At 38.9% G+C, this 22,571-nt stretch overlaps 1 protein-coding gene across 1 annotated transcript; it reads right to left on the minus strand.

Moving 5' to 3' along the window:
• Positions 1-8,983: 8,983 nt before the first annotated feature.
• SAP30 (Sin3A associated protein 30) lies at positions 8,984-16,677 on the minus strand. The gene is made up of 5 exons (XM_015814890.1): positions 16,591-16,677; positions 16,339-16,554; positions 13,485-13,607; positions 12,654-12,752; positions 8,984-10,148 (listed from the first exon to the last, which is right to left on the minus strand). The coding sequence occupies exons 1-5, from the start codon at positions 16,675-16,677 to the stop codon at positions 10,026-10,028; spliced, it is 648 nt and encodes a 215-aa protein (XP_015670376.1). The 3' UTR covers positions 8,984-10,025.
• Positions 16,678-22,571: the final 5,894 nt, after the last annotated feature.

Below are 22,571 nucleotides of genomic sequence, written 5' to 3' on the forward strand. Positions count from 1 at the left end.
AACAAAATGCACAATGGGAGCTTCCTTTTTGGAGTGTATAGTGTGGCAGGCGGAGGCCCAATTATGGAAACCTGTTTGGATTAGAAAGAAACCCAGAATACGATATAAATATTAAATCTGATTATAGTAATGTGGTAAAGGTTTTATAGCGATTTGGATTGATTTGGATTTGGACTTTGTTAAAAGGGCTTTATATGTTTTTAATATTAGAGATGGTATAATGAGAAAAGAATTGAAATATGGGAAATGATGGAATTAATTATTGGAGATTTGGAGAAACACTGAAAAATAATAGAATATTGGTTAGAAAGAGAAGAAATTATTTTTGGAGTTAATAATGTTTAAATAAAAAAAAAAAAAACCTGGGGCACCTGAAAAGTAAATGGATATGTTAGTTTAAGTTTAAATATTTGCAAAATTAAGAAAGCATGATACAGGATCTTTGGGATGGATAATGAGTTTGTAAACTTTTATTGATTAATGAAATTTATGTAGAGTGATATATTGAATGAAAATTTGTTTTAGAAATATTTTAATCTTATAATAATATAAATAGATAGATAATGTTAGTTTATTTTTAATTATATAACTTGGATGAAATGTTATATTAGTGAATGAATTGGTTTTAGAAAGATATTGATTATGTTTTTAAATAAATGAAGTTTATTAAGCTTAAGTTTAAATGTGTGAAGAAATATAGGTTTTTATAGATTAAATTTTTTTATTGATTAATGCAGCTGATGGTTAGACATAGTAATGAATGAATTCATCTGAAAATGTATTAATTTGAGTATAACATTCTATATAGAGAGGGAAATTTTTAAGAAATAATGTGTATATATTTACTATGTTATTGTTTGTTTTTAAAAAAATTGATCACCATGTTTCCATGTGGGTTCTTAAGTTGTGTTGGTGTAAAATGGAAAACTAATAAAAATTGTTTTGGGAAAACAAAACAAAACTGAGCAATCATTTTTAAAAGTTGTTACAACTATCACTGGAAGATTTAAACTTTTACTGCCTAGATCATAAACTTTATTGTTTTGATAATAATTGTTGCCCTGGGCTGTAATTATCATTCTACCCTCTTTTGTGAATTACAAATGATCGGAGACTGCAATATGTTTTGACTGGTAGACCAAATACCACCGAAAGGTATAGAAATAGCAAGAAGAAGAAAGAAGAAGAAGAAGAAGAAGAAGAAGAAGAAGAAGAAGAAGAAGAAGAAGAAGAAGAAGAAGAAGAAGAAGTAGTACTACTACTACTACTACTAGTAGTAGTAGTAGTGATGGAAAGGATGGAAAACCCAGATACAATGTGGGAGATATAAGAAACATACCCAAGATCCATAAAGGACTCAAATCCTATATACCAGCAGTTCCCAACCTTTTCTATACCCCGCACCCCTAGAATGCTTCTGATATATTCTCACACCCCTTACAAAAGTTCAAAATAACGGCAATGAATTGTGCACATACAGTATAATTTTGGAAACCCAAGTTTTCGTACCTCCTGGAATATCGTCTTGCACCCCCAGTTGGGAACCCCTGCTATATACAAATGCTCAACGTTTAGGGAACAAACAGGGTGAACTTGAAGTACTAGTATATTAAAGTAAATATGATATAGTTGCCATTACTGAAACATGGTGGGATGTACTGATGGAAGGATACAACTATTCAAAAGAAACAGACCTAACCAAAGAGGTGGAGTTGCATTATATATAAAAGATCACTACATCTCTACAGAAATCTACAAAACTAAGGATGAAAACTTCCTAGAATCCATGTGGGTCAATATAAAATGAAAAGAGAATGACATTGCTATAGGAGTATACTACAGGCCACTCAACCAAGCAGAAAAATAGATGAACTTTTTGCTAAACAATTAACAAATATATGTAGGACATATACTACAGTAGTAATGGGAGAGTTTAACTACCCTGATATCAACTGGAAGACAAACTCTGCAGCAAGTGGAGGCTCAAACAAATTCCTAACCAGCCTATGGTAGCTGACATCTTTTGTCATTCAAAAGATAGAGGAGGGAACTAGAGGAAAAGCTATTTTGGACCTAATTCTTACCAATAGAAAAGAAGTGATAGAGGGAGTTGAAGTTGCCAGAACTTTGGACAAAAGTGACCACATCATACTGGAATTCAATATAATGCAAATGTAAGCAATAGAACATAATTCAGCCAGTGTCTTAAACTTCAAAAGAGCTGATTTTAACGAACTCAAGAGAGTCTAAGAAAAATTCCATGGATGAAAATCCCAAAGGGGAAAACAACTGCATCCAGTTTTGGTCACCGCAATGTAAAAAAGATGTTGAGACTCTAGAAAGAGTACAGAGAAGAGCAACAAAGATGATTAGGGGACTGGAGGCTAAAGCATATAAGGAACGGCTGCTGGGATTGGGTATGTCTAGTTTAATGAAGAGAAGGACGAGGGGGGACATGATAGTAGTGTTCCAATATCTCAGGGGCTGCCACAAAGAAGAGGGAGTCAAGCTATTTTCCAAAGCGCCTGAAGGCAGGACAAGAAGCAATGGGTGGAAACTAATCAAGGAGAGAAGCAACCTAGAACTAAGGAGAAACTTTCTGACAGTTAGAACAATTAACCAGTGGAACAACCTGCCTCCAGAAGCAGTGAATGCTCCAACACTGGAAGTTTTTAAGAAGAGACTGGACAGCCATTTGTCCAAAATGGTATAGGGTTTCCTGCCTGAGCAGGGGGTTGGACTAGATGACCTCCAAGGTCCCTTCCAACTTTACTACTACTACTACTACTACTACTACTACTACTACTACTACTACTACTACTACTACTACTACATTATTATTAACTCATAAAGCATGGGAAACTCTGAAAAATATGATCATAAAAGCCCAGTCCAACAGAAAAGAAAAAAACAAGAAATCCAAGAAGACACAAGCTTGGTTGCACAAAGATCTCTCTGATAAACTGAAAAACAAAAAGGATAAGTACAAAAAATGGAAAGAGGGATACATAACTAAGGCAGAGAATCAGCAGGTAGCCTGAATCTGCAAAGATGAAGTCAGGAAAGCAAAGGCTCAGAATGAACAAAGTCTTGCAACAAAAGTCAAAGATAATTAAAGAAAAGTTTCTTTCAACATATAAATAACAAAAAAAAGTCAAGGACACAGTAGGTCCACTTAAGAGAGAAGAAGGCAAGGAAGTAACAGGCAGCAGAGACAAAGTAGAACCGCTTAACCCATTCTTTGCATCAGTCTTCACGCAAAAAGAAACTATAGTCCAACCTACAAAAAAACTACTGTAAAAGACAGAGCAGAAATAAACATTAAAATAAGCAAGAAAATGGTAAGAGAACATCTATCTAATCTTGACAAATATAAATCACTGGGACCTGACAGATTACATCCCAGAGTTCTGAAGGAGCTGGCAGATGTTATCTCAGAACTATTGTACCGTATCTTTCAAAAATTCTGGAACATTGAGGAATTACCTGAAGATTGGAAAAAAGCTGATATGGTTCCCATCTTAAAAAAAAAAAAAAAAAAACAGGCCCAGGAAACTAAGACCAATCAGCCTAACATCAATACCTGGGAAGATCCTGGAAAAGATAATCAAAAAACAGATCTGCGAACACCTAGAAACAAATAAAATTATAACTAAAAGCCAGCATGGGTTTGTTAGAAGTAGATCATGCCAAACCAATTTTATTTCATTCTTTGGCAAAGTGACTAAATTAGTAGACCAGCGAAATGCTGTGGACATAGTATACTTAGACGTCAGCAAGGCATTTGACAAAGTAGACCACAACCTACTTCTTTGTAAGCTAGAAAAATGTGGGATAGACAGCATCACTACCAGATGGATTTGTAATTGGCTGACAAATCATACTCAATGAGTCATCCTTAATGGTACTACATCTACATGGAGAGAAGTAAACAGTGGGGTATCACAAGGTTCTGTCTTAGGCCCAGTACTCTTCAATATCTTCCCTCACTTAGATGAGGGAATAAAGGGGAACTCATCAAATTTGCAGGAATAGTCAACACCTCAGAAGACAAGCTCCAAGACAAGATCTTGACAGACTTGAACAATCGGCCCTATCCAACAAAATGAAATTTAATGTGGAGAAAATAGGTTTTACATGTAGGCAAGAAAAAACAAAGGTACAAGTACAGATTAGGCAAAACTTGCCTCAAAAATAATAACTGTGAGAGGGACCTTAGAATCCTAGTAGATGATCACTTAAAGATGAGCCAGCAGTGTGTGGCAGCAGCCAAAAAAGCTAATACAATCCTTGGTTGTATAAATAAAGGGATAGAATCAGATCACGTGAAATGTTAATACTACTTTATAATGACTTGGTAAGGCCACACTTGGAATACTGCATCCAATTTTGGTCACTACATTACAAAAAATGTTGATATTTTGGAAAAAGTGCAAAGAGCAACTAAGATTATTAAAATATATGAAGAACAGTTTCAGGATTTGGGTTTGTCTAATCTAGAGAAAAGGACTGGGGGGGGGTAGGGTTAGGGGGGACATGATAGCAGTATTTCAGTATTTGAGAGGTTACCATAAAGAGGAGAGGGTCAACTTATTTTCCAAACCACCAGAGGGCAGGAAAAAAAACAATGGATGGACACTAATCAAGGAGAAAAGCAATCTGGAAATAAGGAGAAATTTCACAACAGCGAGAACAATTAAACACTGGGACAGCTTGCCGTTAGAAGTTGTGGGTGCTTCATCACTGGAGGTTTTTAAGACTGGACAGTCACTTGTCTGAAATAGTATAGGGTTTCCTGGTTAAGCATGCATTGGACTAGAAGACCTAGAAGGTCCCTTCCAGCTCTATTCTGATTCTGATTCAATTATTTTTCTAACACTCCCTGAATTTGGGAAGGTCTACCTTCCCAAAGGTACCCCTGGAAGTCTTTTTATTGATTTATAAAGACTATTATTTAACTAGACATTTGGAAGATAACTTTTGAATTTGAGTTGACTGAGCTGCGAAGTTCAATGTGTTGTGTTTTTTTGGCTTGTATAATGTTTCTAATTCAATTATTGTGAACCAATACATCAATAAGGTGCTTACTGAATGGATGAAGAACTGTTAGTTTTCCAAGGAAAGTTAGAGCAGTGGGTAGGAAAAATACATGGGTGCTCACAAGGACAAGTAATATCACGAATCATGCAAATTAAATTTTTATAACTCGTTTATGCAAATCACATTTTTATTATTAAAATTATGTATGAGGGAATCATGGCAAGAAGGACTCATCACTGCTTCTATTGGACGTCTATGAATAACACTGAAACTTACTTTGAAGCCATTTTTTTTTTTCTGAGCACATCACAATCTGCATTTGCAAGTACCGGTACCACGTTCTAGTCACATACCTCTTTGCAAAACATATTATTCTGGATTCTAAGCATGAATTTTTACTAGTCATGGTAGTAGTTGATCCCGTGGATAGTTCTTTTTGCTGTTGTTGTTTTTCATTAATTCCCACTTAAAGATCAGAACAAAAGAATTTTGGTTAAACCCTGAAGTGCTTACAAGCATCAAGTTTCTATACTGAAATGATAACATTTCAATAATTGCTTGAAATTTAAATAAGGGGATAAAATATTTATAAAACATGAATAAAAGCATTATATTAACATTTCTAAATGCAATTAAATGAATGTTATAATCCATTTAAGTACAATGCAGCTTGCAGTATTATTTTGAAAACACTTTAATAGTGATATTGCATCTAATAGTTTCATTCAGTGTTGATTCTGTTCTGCTCTATTTTAGGAAGTGGAGAGGTTAAGGTCAAGATCTGCCATACCTTAATTTATTCACTATGTTAAGCCAATTGTAACAGAAGCTAATGAAAATCTCAGTAGCAATCAAATTATTGCATATATTGAATACTGTAACAATCCAACATATTAGATTATGTTTTACATTGCCATCCTGTACATCTTAAGTAGACCTCTGTGAAATTCTATTTCTTCTGAATAGATATACTGTAGATTCATACTCAAATCTCCTATCAAAGTCAGAACTGACCATTCCTATTGTATTATTAGCACTCATCATGATTAGAGGAACAACAGAATCTTAAATATTTTCATTATGAACAATTGAATATGTATGTTTACTCTGGAGAAAAAATAGTTTTATAAGGAGAAAAAACAAAATATCTTAAGTATTTTAAAAAGCTTTATGAAGTCATTTTTTCAAAATAGAAGTCATTAGTTCTAGCACTATAGATTATGTTTGGATACTAGTCCATCAGTATAGTTGAGTTCATCTGAAATGTTACATCTACTGTAGGTCTAATGAACATTCATGCAACAGAAAGCAAGAATGCACTGGAGTAGACATCATCATTTCTACATGCACGTAGAAAAGCTCTGAAGGAAGGCTGCAATGACAATCCTTAATTCTTGTCTTTTGAATGCCCACATGGAACATCCTAAATTCCTATTGATATTTCAAGGTTATTTCTCTGTTCAATAGGATTTCAAAAATTATTGCCATCAAAAAAAATCTTCCTTGAGACTAACATGACAAATTCTAACAGTAGTTTGACAGTTGAAGATATTCATGCAAAGCAGCTTTCCTTCACTGTATCTTTTTAGCTGCTAAAATGTTTTTATTGTATTTGTTTTTAAGTCAAGTAGGAATGTAACATGCAGTCTGCTTAGCTTTTTAGCATGGAATAGGAAGGCTACTATAGGCAGCTGTCTTGTTAAAAACATACTGTTGGGGAAATCATATGCATGCTTATGTAAAATAAGTCCTATTGGGTTCAATAGGATCCACTGGCAGAATCAGTTTTACTTAGCCTGACTCCTCTAAATGTGATCAAGCCAGGAATCTCAAACAAAACAAACCCAGTTGTAGTCCATCCTATTTACATGGTGCCAGATTGAAAATGCCTTTTATTGTTTTTTATATAAATGTAAATAAAGTCCACTCTCCCCTGCTAAGTAGGTATTTTTCTAGTATTGTTCTGTCTCTTGACTAGAATCATTCTAAGAGTAAACATAAAGTTTCCTATGGAAGTTTGTGTACATTTCATATCCCACTGATGCTTAACTAAGGCAGATTATACCTAATAGCAAACACTGCAGAATGATTTACTGTATAGAAATTATGCCATATCTAAATACATGATATAATAAAGTGTGGTTGTCATAACATTGGAACCAGGACCTGTGAAATTTGGATTCAAGATACAGCTTGACTTTGAACAGACATGTCAAACTTGCGACGTCACATGACGTCGCGCAACGTATTGGGAGTTTTGCCATTGCCGGCAATGGGGTGGGCGCGGCTTCCGGATCAGCAGTATGACATCCCTGACTTTGAAGATCAGTAACTCTTCAGCCAACTTTCATATGACTGTTGAAGAAATGAGGAGGTGACCTATCATGAGCTCCCAAGGCTCTAAATGTAATAATTAAAACAAAACATATTACTCAAGATTTGTATAATCCAAATTCTTAGCTTATGCAACATTTGTTTCAGTAGTATTTACTCCTAAGAAAATGCAGAGAATCCTGTAAAAACCTCAGTATCAATTTTAACACCAAAGTAATTGGAATTAGTGGGAAAAAGTTAGATCAGGGGTGTCAAACTGCCGGCCCATGGGCCAGATGCATCATAGCAAAACCGCGCCCACCCAATTGCCGGCAATGGCAAAAAAGTCATGATACATCACAAGTCACGTGACGTTGAGAGTTTGACACCAGAGTTAGAATTATAAATATTGAATTTCAGGTTAAAAATGTAGTGTATTGAGAACAAACTGTATTGAACAAAGGGACATAAACATGAATAGAACTGTTTAGCCCACTCAAATATAAATTCTTGTTTATCATTAGTTTCAATATTAATCTGTCAACTTGTCAAACTTAATATTTTAATGATACAAATATAATTACTCAGCACTCCTCACTGGCTCCATCTTACTACGAATGTTAGAAGAGCTATAGGTAAAGGCAAGTCAAGACTGGGAGACAATGTGCAGTGAGATACATGGGATTTCAGGAATAGAAGTTTAAACTTAGCAGGAAGATATGGTAGGGTACCAATGGGTGATCAAAGTATTTTTCACATCTGGCCATGGTCTATCAAACTGAACCACTGCTATATCCTGACTTCTTTACCAACATATGGGTCAAGTGGACTTTCCTTTTGACTGTTTAATTATTTTATTTCTTTGCCATTTGCCACTTATATTTTATGTATTGGGATTTTTTAAAATATTATTATTTTGCTTTTGTTGTTTGCAGCCCAGAATCACATAATGTGAATTGGGTGGCCTTATAAATGCATGTCATAAAAATAAATATCTGAAATTAATTCGCTAAACACAAATTTTGTCCCAGCTGATGAACATTCCTGAAATATATTGCCCTGCAATGTTTGACAATGTAAAAGTGAACTGGCAAACTGTTGTGGCAATCACTTATTTATTTCTGATTGTCTATTCTCTGCTTAGCAACATAAATTTTGAGCTCAATTGTGGTCCAACGTCAAGGACTATCTATATTGCTTGTCTGCTACTGAAGAAAATAAATCAATTATACAACGTGTAGCAGTTAGTACAGCAATACAAGGCATTCCCAGTAAAATTATAGTTTAGTTTCTGACCACAAAAATCAAATGGTTTTTTATTATAGACTGTAATATAATAGATAAGTAGAGACTTCCAGCATTTGATGTAAAAATTAAAGGTGCTGGCATGATTGAAGAAATACCAAGCATGATTATGCTTCTTGCTATTTCTTCAAAAAAAGCTGCATAGCAGCCACCTGATTTCAGGAAAATATATATGTCTTTGAGGTATAATGGCATGCTTATCAATAGCAGTTCCTCCTTAGTTAAATATGATTCTTTTTCTGAATCTTTGTAGACCCTGGACAAGCTCAGAAAACAAATGCAGCATTAAGAAATGCTCAGATTCAGAATGTATGATCACGTCTCAAAAATACATTTTTTGCATCCCATCCAAGGAGCTGCATACCCTAATAATGAATCTATTTAAAATAAAAAAGGTTGGTTCCTTAATGCCACAACTGAGCATTAAGGCTCAACAATATCATTTAAATCATGATTCAGAGTAGGCATGGCACAGAAGGCAAATCATGCTTGGAGTTTTCAAACAAGCCTACATCAGTTTTAAATGCATACAGACTTTACACACAATAAAAGAAAATTGAGATGAAAAAACAAGCATTGTCTTTATCATTACTTTTATCATACAACATAAAGGACAAATGGTGCAACCAAGAGCATCTGGGGTCATTCAGATCTGAGATAAAATATTCAAAATCATACAAAGACATCAAGGAATATTATAGCTAAATGTACTTATCCTTGATCAATCACTTTCATTATAAAATCTGTATGTATTTAAAAAGCATGAGCAACATTCAAATGGGTGAAGTGTGTTTAGAAAAACAAAAGTAGTTCTATTATTTAGTTCAAAGTTCTTCCTTTCCAAGGTGATAATCCTCTGCAGCTGCAATGCAGCTGCAACAATCAATGAATTCAGACATCATACAAAACTACTTAGCATGAAACGGTTTGCAAACCAATATTTCTCAGCCTTATACACAAAGAGGTATTAATTTAGTCGAGGGACAAATCTCTAGAATGGTAGTGTGGCCTTACATAATCTTTAAATTTTGCTTAGGAAGTTATTAAGGATTTTAAAAAATATACCTGAGAAAATATAAGAGCTCTAATGCATAAAGGCCTTAAAATATTCTTTGGATATAATTCTGATTTCAATAAATGAAATGGAGATTTAATATTAAAGCTTACACAAATGTCAGATATTATTCAGATATAGGCACCGGAACATTAACAGTATTTATTTAAAATACTTTCATCATGGAAACCTAATTTATGAGAATAGTATTTTTCCCAAGAAAAATAACATCAGAATACTCTGAATACTAATACAAAGAAAGCTCAGCATATCCAAACCAGTGTTTAGGTTTGTGAGTCTTAATTTTGTTTATTTAGTGAACACTGCTATCCATTTTTAGATCAGATTTGTTCTTGTCATTCTTCACTGAATAGATGAAATAGGTTAAAGTATCCTTTTCATTCACTGGAATAGTCCGAAAATGACATCCAATTATCTGGAGGGGAAAAAAAAGGATTTGTCTATATATTGAAAAAAATATTGGACAAGGGTCTTGGAAGTAAGCCATTAAAATAAGAACAATGTATTAATATTTTAAGGAATTCATGCAAAAATGGAAGCATTAAGATACCAGTCTACTTGAAAAGTAAATTCAAAATTAAAAACATAATTATCATGCTTTGATTAAGGAATAATAAAAAACTAAGATACCCATTAGGCTATCTTAAATGAAATGGTGCAATATATTAAAAACTGACTTATCCAAGTAATCTGTAAAAATAAGCTTAATACATTACCAAATATGGATTTATTTCTCTATAATATTTTGGAACACTTGAGAATTCAACTATTCATAAATGCCATCTTTTTTAGTTAAAAAAAACCTCTTTTCTTAGTTTTATGTAGTTAAGGATCTAATATTGATTAATTTATTTGTATCCCACCTTTATTATATACTATTCTTTTACACAAATTTAAAAAAAACATACACTGAAATTCCAAGGGTCCATATTGGGACAATTATACGTTGATAAGGTGACCAAATTTTCAATTTATACCTATAGGACAAGTTTATGCTAAACAGAACGAAGAACTGGAGAAGTTTTCTAAATTTTTGAAATATCCTCAAGATACACAAAAAGTGAGCTTGATTCAATCAACTGATACTTGATGAAAACCAGAAGTACTGCTTCATATTAGAAGTACTGCTTCATCTGTGCTGTTTGATATTACAATTTATCAGTTTTCTTAAGAGGCACGGTGGCTGAGTGGCTTAATGTCACTGTTGATATTCTCTGCCGGTGGTTTGAATCCTAGCACCGCGTATGGGGTAAGCTTCTATCATTCACTTCAGCTTCTGTTCACCTAAAAGTTCAAAAGCATGTTCTATGCGAGTAGATAAAATAGGTACCACTTTGGTAAGGGATTGAGCTGGTGCTCCATGCAGGCAGTCAGATTTCCACCCTCTGAACCTTCCCAGTTGCAGCGCCTTTTGGCGTGGCAACTCCGGGGAGGGAGGAAGCCTTGATAACACTGCAGGAAGAACCACTTGTCCTTCTTTTTAGTATGAAGCCAGCTTGCCTCTTGTGGCGCACCATGGGAAGATTACAAGTATTTCCTACAACAGAGCTGGTACCTTGGCAGCCAAACTACTCTGTAATAGTACTGTGGTCTCCTGGCTATAATAATAAATAATAAATACTAATAATACATAATAATAATACATAACAATAACAACAAAACAACAACAGTAATAATTAGTAGTAGTTTCTTTGATAATACCCCTGGTTAAATTAGGTGATATAATCTATTCTACTAATTTACTTAACCTATTAACCTATTTTAATATCTTTATTTCTACCAATTCTCTATATGCATTATTTTATTTATTTATATATTCCATTTACATAGCTATCCATATATACTGTATCTCCATTATGATATCTAGGTGGATAACAGCATAAAAATATTTTTTAAAAAACTAAACAAAAGATAATTGGCAATATACACATAATATAAGCAAGCTTGACCATTCTGTTTTATTTCTCCTTAATTCAATTTTAAGGCATCTAAGAATGGACAGCCAATTCAATACTCTCCAAATGTCAGTGGCTAATACCTGCAGCTTTTTTTTCAAATCTCTTTTCTGATAATTTTGAGGCCTAGGTTTGCTTTTCCGCTGTTTCTACGATTCTCATTTTTTACTGTTGTAACATTGTAAGCCAACATTTATCAAGGAGTTTTTTTACTATGTCTTCAAGTTGCCTTTCTAGTAGTTAAATCCAATTCAGATTCTAGCCATATGTATTTATGACAAGTTATAGTTGCTTGTCTCCATGCTTTTTATTTTGCAATTTTACAAGTCTTTTATGAAGACATGTTTTTAACTTAGAATCCACCTCTTAAGTTCTTCATAATCTGCATAGTATTTCATTCAATTTTATGTATAAAACTATTTCTTATATATTAATTTGAGCTTCATTTAAAACTAAACTAAACTTTACAGTTTAAAACAAAACTAAAGGTTTTTTGAAATGGCCAGTCTTGAACTACATTCTAAAGTTCAAAGGAAAGTTATAAGTGAGGATGTTACCCAAAGGACATTTCCTTGCACCTGCACATGATGCATAACTTCCAAAAGTGGAAACTTAGAGGAGAGCCTCTTCTACAGATTTCAACACCTGGGCAGGTACAGAGGAGGAAGATGTGGTACCAATATATGTCAAAACAATAGACTCTTCTCCCACCCAAATCTGCCCAGGTAAACCTGTTAAGTGATCAGATGTTTTTAGTCCCCAACTTTGTTGGAAAACCATATAGATCTCAACATGAAAGAATAGCAAAGATTTGCAGAAATATACTTGGGGAGAGATATAAGCAATCATCAGGATAAAAAGAAACCCTCAGAACTAAAACATTTAAAAGCTACAATTCAGAAAAACTATGTATTATGGCATGTTTAATTTTTTGTACTCAAAAGAAAAAATAAAGTTCTACTTACTTCAACAAGTTGTGCTTTATTAAGTCCTGGTCTGGTCTGTAATTTGAAGTGCCTTTTGTATCTTCTTAATGTGTTTACTTGCAGCTGAAACAGATCAACCTAGAAAGAAACATGATTCTTTAACCTATAGTTAATTGTCAACCTGTTTTATCTTGCAAATATTGTATGAAATTTTGAGCTATGTGCTCATCATTTTGTAATGTGTAGCAAAATAGTGCCACTGTAACTCTTTGATTAAGGATGGTACATATTTTACCCAATGAAAGGTCCCAATTTCTGTCTCCAGAAACTGTTTAAAAATATTTCAAGTTAGAGGCACTGGGGGGTGGTGGTAGTGCCACAAATCCAGAAAGCAGCTATTAGATAGGCTACAAAACAATGGGTTTCTTGCGGTAAAGTTAACTATGTCATTCAAGTAATGAACTTAAAGTACAGCAAAACATCTATGCTGACCAAAACTTAAAATACAAAACTCTTTAACAATTCTTTATCATATAATCTGAGATGGATAAATGATGTTCTAGATATTATTGAAATACAGCTCTGTTCATCTCAAAAGTCATAATTCATATTTTACTGGCATTTATATTTTCTTACTTCAAATCATTCATTCTTAAAAGTAAACCTTATATTTGGAGTATTTGACATAGACTGTCTGGAATCACAATTAGGTAAAAATTGGGCTGGCTATATAAAACTAATAATACATGATATTTAGCACTAAAGAAGATGCAACAAATATCTAAGCCACCAGGTTTTTGAACAAAGTACTGTTTTCGTATCACATATGAATTATGCAGATATTAATTCTGAGAAAAAATATGAATCTACCTCTGGAGTATCAATGTCTTGCACTGGTGAATCACCATCATCATCACTGCCTTTTCTCTTTCTTCTGTTTCTGACACTCTGAATTAAGTTTTTGTGGAAATCACAAATATAAAGATGTCTTGCCTGAAAGTTTAAAGAGATAGTTTAACATGCCTCTCTCTGTAACATTTTCTGTAGTCATAATTCACATGCAAATGATTTTATTAATATATAGTAAGCAAAGCAATGATATTAATCACTAACCCATCTGATTGTACTAGTTCATGTAGAGGAAATTTGGTACATTAATTACTGCAGTATATCATGGCTTAGCAAATGATTTTAAACCCTAATTTAATCCTACTAGCTAGGTAAACTGCAAAGAAAATGAATACTGTTTATGTATATACAAAATGTATAGACAGAAAAATGACAATTGTTCAAAAAAAAAAAAAAGAAATGTTCAATTCTCAAACAACTTGGCAATTTTATTTTGCTTCTAATATGTTTTAGAATATTAAATTGCAAGTAAAATTTCTAACTGTATTCTATGCAAAATAGGTACTTTGGATTGAAAACTGAGTAACAAAAAAAGTTATAAAGTGGTAATGGCCACTTAAGAAAAAATGTATGGGTAATTTAATGATGCATATACAATATTAGAATTTTTTTTTACCACAGAAACAAGTTGTTTCAGGAAAAATGCCTACTTCAGTAAAGAACTAAAGAGTTTGGCAATAGATGCAACAAAGTATATATTCTATTGGCACTCACAACTATAGGGATCAATAGGATATTTACCAAAAGAATACTGAAGTGTTTCAAATCCCTCAAGATTAGTTTATATATTCTCTGAAATAATACAAAGGACTTTCAAAAGCTGATTAAATAACATGACTTTATAGCAAGAATATAGAATCTGATAACATGGGATGACCTCACAAGAACCAGATTCTTGGGTTTTGCTCTTCTAAGGAAGTTCCCACCCTTTCTATTGATATTAGCACCTTAATGTATGATTTCCTTCATTCCATGCAAAAGACAATAAGTTGATTTTGGTTTTTGTTATCTACTTCTGTTCAATAGTTATCAGACAATTTCAGTTTGCTTGCTTTCATATACATTTCAAGATTATTATTTATCACTCACATTCCTCAATTTTCCTTTCCCTCTTTTAGTGGACAATGCAGCGGATGGAGACCAGAATGACAATAGGCAGACCATCCGGGAGTCTTATAGCTATATATGACAGTCATTTATGTTTTAGGACCTGGGCTTTACTTATTTCTTCCAGAGTGTGCGCCTAATTGTGGATCAACACAATGTTAGTTTGCCTATGGATATGCTGATTAATCCAAAGCAACATGAAAAATGCACTAATTTTCATACAGCACTCCCAGTACGGTATGAAAGCCCCCACAAAGTACTAGAACAGATAAGAATTACACATCTAACTATATTTATTTGTTGTATGGAATCTAACAATGCTTCCTGTCAAGAAAGTATTTAGCAAAGTACAATAAAGTAACAATTCTAAATCCATTTCCTAAGGACAGAATATCTCACTGAATTCTAATTTTCTAGTAAAAATAAATGTTCTAGTTGGGCTATTAACCTACCATGAATCACACTGGAAGAGTTTATTATTACTATCTTTGTTTTGGTTTAGGAATAAGTAACATGCTTAACAAGCAATAAGATCACACACCCCCTTTCAAAATGTGAATCTTCATGCGATTTCTCAAATTAACCATTGCTCACACTGCCAACATTTAACAACACTCTTTAATTCCATCAATACCGATAACGAGACATATCCCAGACTTGTTCTTTCCGGTGAAAAAATCACAAGTATCCGCTCTACATTAGGGAGCTGGAAGCTGACAGATGTTTACTGTCTGGATTACGTGCTTAGGAATGTCTTGCACTTAAGGGATTTTTCTGGTTCTTTTGTTTAGCAAGATATGCAGAAGCGACGAATATATTTTGGGGCATTTTGTATTTAAAAAATAAAGGTTTTCTAAGAGCTTGATGGCTGCCAAGAGGAAGACGACAGAATGGCAAAATGGGACGTGCAACGCTGCAGCACGAGGCGGAGCAGTCAAGTACTGTCCTCTCCAGGGGGAAACAAATACAGTGCTCCATGAAACACACATGCACACCAACAGTCGGTAGGAACAGCGATAAACAATATTTGCAATTTCTTGCCTAGAGCCGTTCACACGACTTTATGATAAATGCCACCACCATATTCAAGGGGAAAAGAAGGAGATGAAGACAGACAAAAGCATAAAAGAGCAACAAGAGAAGCTACTTCCAACCACTCACAAAGGCCAGTACCTGGCCTTTGGCTCGGCTTTTGCAGCTTCAGCCCACAGCCAAACTACACAGCAAGAGCAAATAAAAACAGAAACAAAAAGCTCTGCAACCCTTCAAAAATCTGCAAGGAGGAAGACAAAAATCAGAGAAATCGCCACTGTCTTTTCCAGGTCTAAACCCTTGTATGTGCAAATAAATATTTAATACATACCCCTATTATGGACAAAACACAAGTGCCACAAAAGCTGGAATGGGCTGTAAGAAAAGGACAATTTTCCTTCATTCAATAAAGCTGTTTTTCCAGAGTGAAAACCAGCCAAATCATGCTAAAATTAAAGAAACTAGAAATGAACACCAGCAAAGCATAAAACGTTTGGCTTATCCGGAAAAGCATCTTTCCCATTCATTCCCTGTAGTCGGTTCGCTTTTGTCTCCTTTACCGTGACCACCACTCGTGAGGATTATATGGGGCTGGCGATGGGGGCTTTTAAAAGGGTCAAGGGATAACCCCAGGTCAACCAAAGCCAGGAGCCCCCCGCAGATTAAAGACACTTACACTTTTGTCCAGCTCGATCTTCACCTTCTTCTGCGAGATGCTCTTCTGGATCCGCTTGCTGAAGCTAGCGTTGCCCGCAGCTCGGCTACACCTCTCGCCCTCCTCCCGTAAGCAGCATAACTGCCCCGCACCGGGTCCTGCAGACCCAAGGGGACCGGCTGAGCCTGCGGCTGTCGCGGCAGCAGCCGACGAAGTCGCTCCCAGCCCGGCCGTCGGCTGCGGAAGGGGCGGCGGGGGCGGCAGGACTTCCACCGCGGCGGTGGCGTTAGCTACAACGGCCGGGACGGCGGCGGCTTCTCCCCCGCCGCGGGTCACTTCCTCGGGGCCAAAGCCGTTCATTGCCCGCCTGCTTAAGCTGCGGGCTAGCTCCGGTAGGGCTACCCGCTAAAGTGAAGTAATTCAACTGGGCGGCGTTCCTGCTACTGACGCTCCCCGCCCCACTACCGGACACCGCCTCCGTCTCCTTTTGTCAGGAGGAGATCGGAAGACGGCCGCTCGGCCTCTTGCAGTCCTCTTGCAATGGCAAGGGCTTCACTGCAATGTGGGAAAGACGAGTCGAATCCGACACGCCCCGAGTCCTGTAGATGAGAGTAGTAAAAAATGCCCGCTCCTCTTGCTCCCAAGACTGACACTGAGAGGAGAACGAGAAACGCCACCCTCCCGCCTCCTTTCTCTCTGTAAAAAGCAAAGCCGCGGCTCCAGAATCTTGCCTCTCCGAAGTAATCAAAATTCGTCTCCTTCCTTAGTAAAGCTGCGCACACATCAACTCCCTTTGCTCCTTTTCCGCACTCTTTTCAACGTGCTGAATACTTTTCGGTTGTTTCCAGATTGCAATAGCAACAACCTGCCCCAATGCTGTTTTTCTCCTCCGCCTTTCCTCACCTTCCTGGGGCTTCACGGGAAAAGTAGTTTTCCCGTCTCGCATTCCATTAAAGGGGCGAGGGTACAGACTACAAATCCCAAAATGCATCTCTGGTGTTAAACAGGACTGTATTTACAAAGCGATCGAACCGGCGGCTTAGCGGTGTTCGCTTGGACGCGCGTGCGCAAACCAGTTTACTGGCTGTGGGGAGTAGCCTTCGGAAAAGCTCCGAATGCTCTTTTCTCTCCTGTCGACTTACTAGGCGGAAGCAAGAAAACAAGATCTCCTTCGACTTATTACACTGGAATGGATATGAAAAGATCTTACGCTGCAATACGTGCATTACCACGTGCTATGTCTATCCAACTGACGCTTGTTAGAGGACACCTGGTTAAAAGAGGCGACGCTTCGTGCAGCAGTTGATTTTTGAAATCTGTACTGCCAGTTGGGGAGGGGGAAATAGAGCAGTTGCTTCGTAGCCTTTTGCTGCAGTCTGCCTCCTGGAAGCAATAAAGCGCGGACCTTGCAGTTGCTTTTCTCCAACTTGCTGCATTGAAGCACCTTTAAAAGCGTGGCTCTTTAAGCTTGGTGTAGACTTCGCTCAAGACAGTTTTGTGCGAAGCCTTTTCTCGGTTCAAGAGAAGGTAGTCTTGTAGAAAATATTTTAACAAAAGTCAAATTTAGTAAAATATTTCCTCCGTACAGGCAAAATACTAATCATTTGGATAAGATCATTAGTCAACTAAATAACTTTAAAGGTAGTTCATAAATTTGAATAATAATTTTATTAACACTAATTTTAATATAGTGCAGTACATACTTTATAAAATATATTTTAATAGCTATATTAAAGACATGCAATAAGTATGTAGAATGAAAAAAGAAAAACTTAAAACAATCTTATTGCTGCCTGATGATGATTATTCAGTAGTGTGACTTTTGGCTATTCTAAAGGCCAAGTCTCTGCACATTTAACGATGTTGCACTGCTTCGAGTTTTTCTATTCTCTGGCTGGTGGCAGCTTTGAAGATGTCCAGACACCATGTACTCTGATGGCCTGCTTTCCTTTTATTGCTAACTCTTCCAATCATAATTGATTTCTCCAGTGAATTCCCTCATATGACATGGCCACTGCTGCCTAACAGTGTTAATTTGAAATACTTGTAACCTGGAACTTTAGGCTTCATTATCAGCTTTTCAATAAGGTGATGTTAGCATTTTAGCATGACATCCATGAATTCTTTTGAAACTTGTTTTCTTTTTAGCCAACACCATTTATTTTTGTATGTGCAAAAACTAGTCTTTTCAGATACTAAACAATAGGGAGTATACCTATTAGATTTGAGCCTTGTTAATAAACTTTAATTTTGCTTGAAATAATTAATAATAATAATAATCAAAATTATATGCCTCTGAAAATATACAACTTTTTGAAATAGACAGATATTTGCAGCAAGCAAATTTTCCTAGACTTTCAGATGAACAACAAGGAGTGATGAACTGTCCGATTGTGTCTGATGAGATTATAGAGCAGCGGTTCTCAACCTGTGGGTCGTGACCCCATTTGGGGTCGAACGACCATTTCACGGGGGTCGCCAAACAATGCAGCCCGCCATTTTTTTTTACCGTTTTTCTTAGCTGTGCTACTCCCTCTGCTTGGCGGCAGCCTGCATGCACGAACTTTACCAAATGTGCCCTGTAGGAGGCGTGTGAAGAGTGCAGGCGCAGAGCAAGGCCCAGCCCTCCCCAGGGACTCATTTCAGATTTACGCCGCAAAAGTTCTTCTCGCGCAGAGGAGAGAGGAAAAACAATTGCGAAACACTTGGGAATCCCTTACAAGGCACCAGGTACCTTGGTGCTTATTTCCTAATGCCTTCCCCCCCCCCGTGTTTTCTGCTCCACCCTGAATTCGCCTCCCTTCCACTCTCCTTAAGCAGCCATTTATGGTCTTAATACAGCCCTCAGTCTGTCTCCCNCCCCCCCCCCCGTGTTTTCTGCTCCACCCTGAATTCGCCTCCCTTCCACTCTCCTTAAGCAGCCATTTATGGTCTTAATACAGCCCTCAGTCTGTCTCCCTTTCCACACCCCCTAAAAGTCTTCATTCAGGCAGGCTTCCAGAGGTCGGCTGGCAGGATGCAGGTAAACCCTCCCCCCTGTCCTGCTGCCTCCCACGGCGCCGCTTCGCGTCCCGTGCCTCCATGCCTCAAGCCCCCGTGTCACAGAACTGCTGGCATTATGCTTGGGCGGGTGGGCAGGCAGGACCCCGGCCGCCGAGTCGCCGCCTCTCCATCGCCCTCTGCCAGCCGGCTCTGTTGCCAGACCTCCCAGCTGACAAGCGCAGGAGTTCGGCGCTGCGGCGGCCTCCCCTTTGCCCTCCGCACCGGCCAAAGCTTTGCCTGACGTTCCAGCTGACCGGCGCAGGTCCCGGGCTGGAATGCCCGGGGAGGGGGGCAGGCTCTGGCGGAGAGCCTAGCGGCGTCACCTCCGGGGCCTCAGAAGCCGCGTGGAGGATCCGCGCGCCTCGGAGCCGTTGGCCGTCCTCTCGCGCCCACCAACCTGGAGCCCTCCATCCTCATCCCGGCACCTCTTGCCCTCTCCCAGCCGCCCCTCTGGGACCTGGCCACCCCTCGAGCCTCCTAAGCGCCATAGCAGCGGTGGGGTCGCGGGAGCCCCTTTCCATGCCGCACAGCCCTTCACCGCCAAACCCTTCCCCGATTCGTTGCACACGAGAGGGGCGCGGCCGGAGTGCCAGCTCCCACTCGGAAAGCACCGCTTCTCCCCTCCCTGGCCGGCTGGCTGGCCTCCGACGCACATGCGGGCATTGCCGCCGCCTCGCCCTCTTCCCCGCCGCCTGGCCGCTTCTGAGACCCAAGAGCCCGGCGAGCCGGGAAGGAGCTGCTCCTGCCCGCCAGCCCCAGGGCTGTGCCGGGCGCCAGAGGGCCAAGGCGGCCTCCGACGGCGAGGGAGGATTTTAAGGATCTTTGAGAGGGAGAGAGAAATAGAGAGAGGGAGCTGAGCTGAGCCGGTCCTCACGCCTCCTGGTTGCCCGGCCGCCCTCTGCGCCGCGCCGGAGCCTCCCCCACCACCCGGCCCACCTCCCTCGCCGTTGGAGGCCGCCTTGGCCCTCTGGTGCCCGGCGCAACCCTGGGGCTGGCGGGCAGGAGCAGCTCCTTCCCGGCTCGCCGGGTCTCAGAAGCGGAGGCCAGCGTTGGAGGCCAGCCAGCCGGCCAGGGAGGGGAGAACCGGTGCCTTCCGAGCGGGAGCTGGCGCTCCGGCCGCGCCCCTCTCATGTGCGACGAATTGGGGAAGGGTTTGGCGGTGAAAGGCTGCGCGGTGTGGAAAGGGGCTCCCGCGACCCCACCACTGCGATGGCGCTTAGGAGGCTCGAGGGGCGGCCAGGTCCCGGAGGGGCGGCTGGGAGAGGGCAAGAGGTGCCGGGATGAGGTTGGAGGGTTCCAGGTTGGCGGGCGCGAGAGGACAGCCAGCGGCTCCGAGGCGCGCGGATCCTCCGCGCGGCTTCTGAGGCCCCGGAGGTGACACCACTTGGCTCTCCGCCAGGCTCTCCGCCAGAACCTGCTCCCCTCCCCGGGCAATTGTGCGGAGCTGCTTGTGTGTCCTTTGCAGCACCTGCAGGCAAGGCTGTGTGCCCAAGCCGAAACGCTGCGCTTTTCCTACCACTTCTCCCGTTGGTCAAAGAGGCAGACGCGATTTCCCTTTCCCTGGTTCTTTTCATCTGCGCTGGAAAGGACAATTTGGGCTGTTTTATTATCGGTACCTGTTGCTTGTTTTATTACTTGTTTTATTACTTGTTTTATTACTTTGCTGAACCAGGGAAAATTGGTTAAAGTGATTTTCAGGAGCTGCAGAATGCCTCCAAGTAAAGCCGCAGCAATTACCCGGCCAATTTTCCTTGCTAGGGCATCTGTGTGTGTCTCCAGACCTTACTGGACTACCATCCCCAGCAGCCCTAAAAAGCACTGTGGAAGTGTGGGGAATGCTGGGAGTTGCAGTTCATCACCATCTGGGAAAACATGACTCTCCAAAGATCATTCCTTCCTTCCTTCCTTCCTTCCTTCTATCCATCCATCTCCTTCCCTTCCCCTTCAATCTCTCCTTCCTTCCTTCCTTCCTTCCTTCCTTCCTTCCTTCCTTCTTTCCTTCCTTCCTTCCTTCCTTCCACCCATCTCCTTCCCTTCCCCTTCAATTTCTCCTTCCTTCCTTCCTTCCATCCATCCATCCCCTTCCCCTTCAATCTCTCCTTCCTTCCTTCCTTCCTTCTTTCCTTCTTTCCTTCCTTCCACCCATCTCCTTCCCTTCCCCTTCAATCTCTCCTTCCTTCCTTCCTTCCTTCCTTCCTTCCTTCCATCCATCCATCCATCTCCTTCCCTTCCCCTTCAATCTCTCCTTCCTTCCTTCCTTCCTTCCTTCCTTCCTTCCTTCCTTCCTTCCTCCTTCAATCTCCTTCCTTCTCCATTTCCTTCCTTTCCTTTTCAATCTTCCTTCCTTCCCCTTCCCTCCCTCCCAACATTTTTGAGCAAGGAAAAGTAAGCTTCTCCAGCGAGCATTGCTATATTGTTTTTGTGATTAATCACTATGCTTTAATTATGTTCAATTCGTAACAATGAAAATACACCCTGCATATCAGATATTTACATTACTATTCATAACAGTAGCAAAATTACAGTTATGAAGTAGCAACGAAAATAATTTTATGGTTGGGGGTCATCACAACAAGGTGGCCACGCCCACTTGGTGGCCACACCCACTTGGCCACACCCCTGGTACCCGGCGATGTATAAGTGGTTGGGGGTCACCACAACATGGGGAACTGTATTATGGGGTCATGGCATTAGAAAGGTTGAGAACCACTGTTATAGAGGCAATTAAACAATTAAAGGTTGGTAAGGCTCCTGTACAAATGGGTTAACTGCAATATATTATAAAATGTTATCAGAAGAAATGATAGAACCTTTGAGACATCTTTTTAATAGTATTTTGTCTGGAGTAGAGGTACCACCATCGTGGAGATGTGTATTCATATCACTTATACCGAAGGAGGATCAGGACTTGACTCAGCCTAAGAATTATAGGCCAATATCTTTATTGAATACAGATTATAAGATTTTCACAAAAAAATTAGCTAATAGATTATTTATTTATTTTATTTATTTATTACTTTAATTTATATCCCGCCCTTCTCCCGAAGGACTCAGGGCGGCTTACAGGCAATAAAAACGGAACTATACAATAAATATCTAAAAACAATTAAAATATATATTAAATAAGCCTGTTATTTTTAGAAAAGTTATAAAATCCCTATTAAAATCCCTATACAATCCCCCCCCAGGCCAATCCCGCTTGATGGAAAAGC

Source organism: Protobothrops mucrosquamatus, unplaced genomic scaffold, assembly GCF_001527695.2.
Source record: "Protobothrops mucrosquamatus isolate PMUCROS unplaced genomic scaffold, P.Mucros_1.0 scaffold292, whole genome shotgun sequence".
NCBI classification, from domain to species: domain Eukaryota; kingdom Metazoa; phylum Chordata; class Lepidosauria; order Squamata; family Viperidae; genus Protobothrops; species Protobothrops mucrosquamatus.

Bases quoted from the DNA above. Each gene is read 5' to 3' on its own strand.
- SAP30 (XM_015814890.1), bottom strand. From the start codon at position 16,677: ATGAACGGCTTTGGCCCCGAGGAAGTGACCCGCGGCGGGGGAGAAGCC. The intron at 16,555-16,590 runs GTGGAAGTCCTG...CCCCTTCCGCAG, and splicing joins TAGCTAACGCCACCGCCGCG to CCGACGGCCGGGCTGGGAGC. The intron at 12,753-13,484 runs GTAGATTCATAT...GTTTCTTTCTAG, and splicing joins AAGACATTGATACTCCAGAG to GTTGATCTGTTTCAGCTGCA.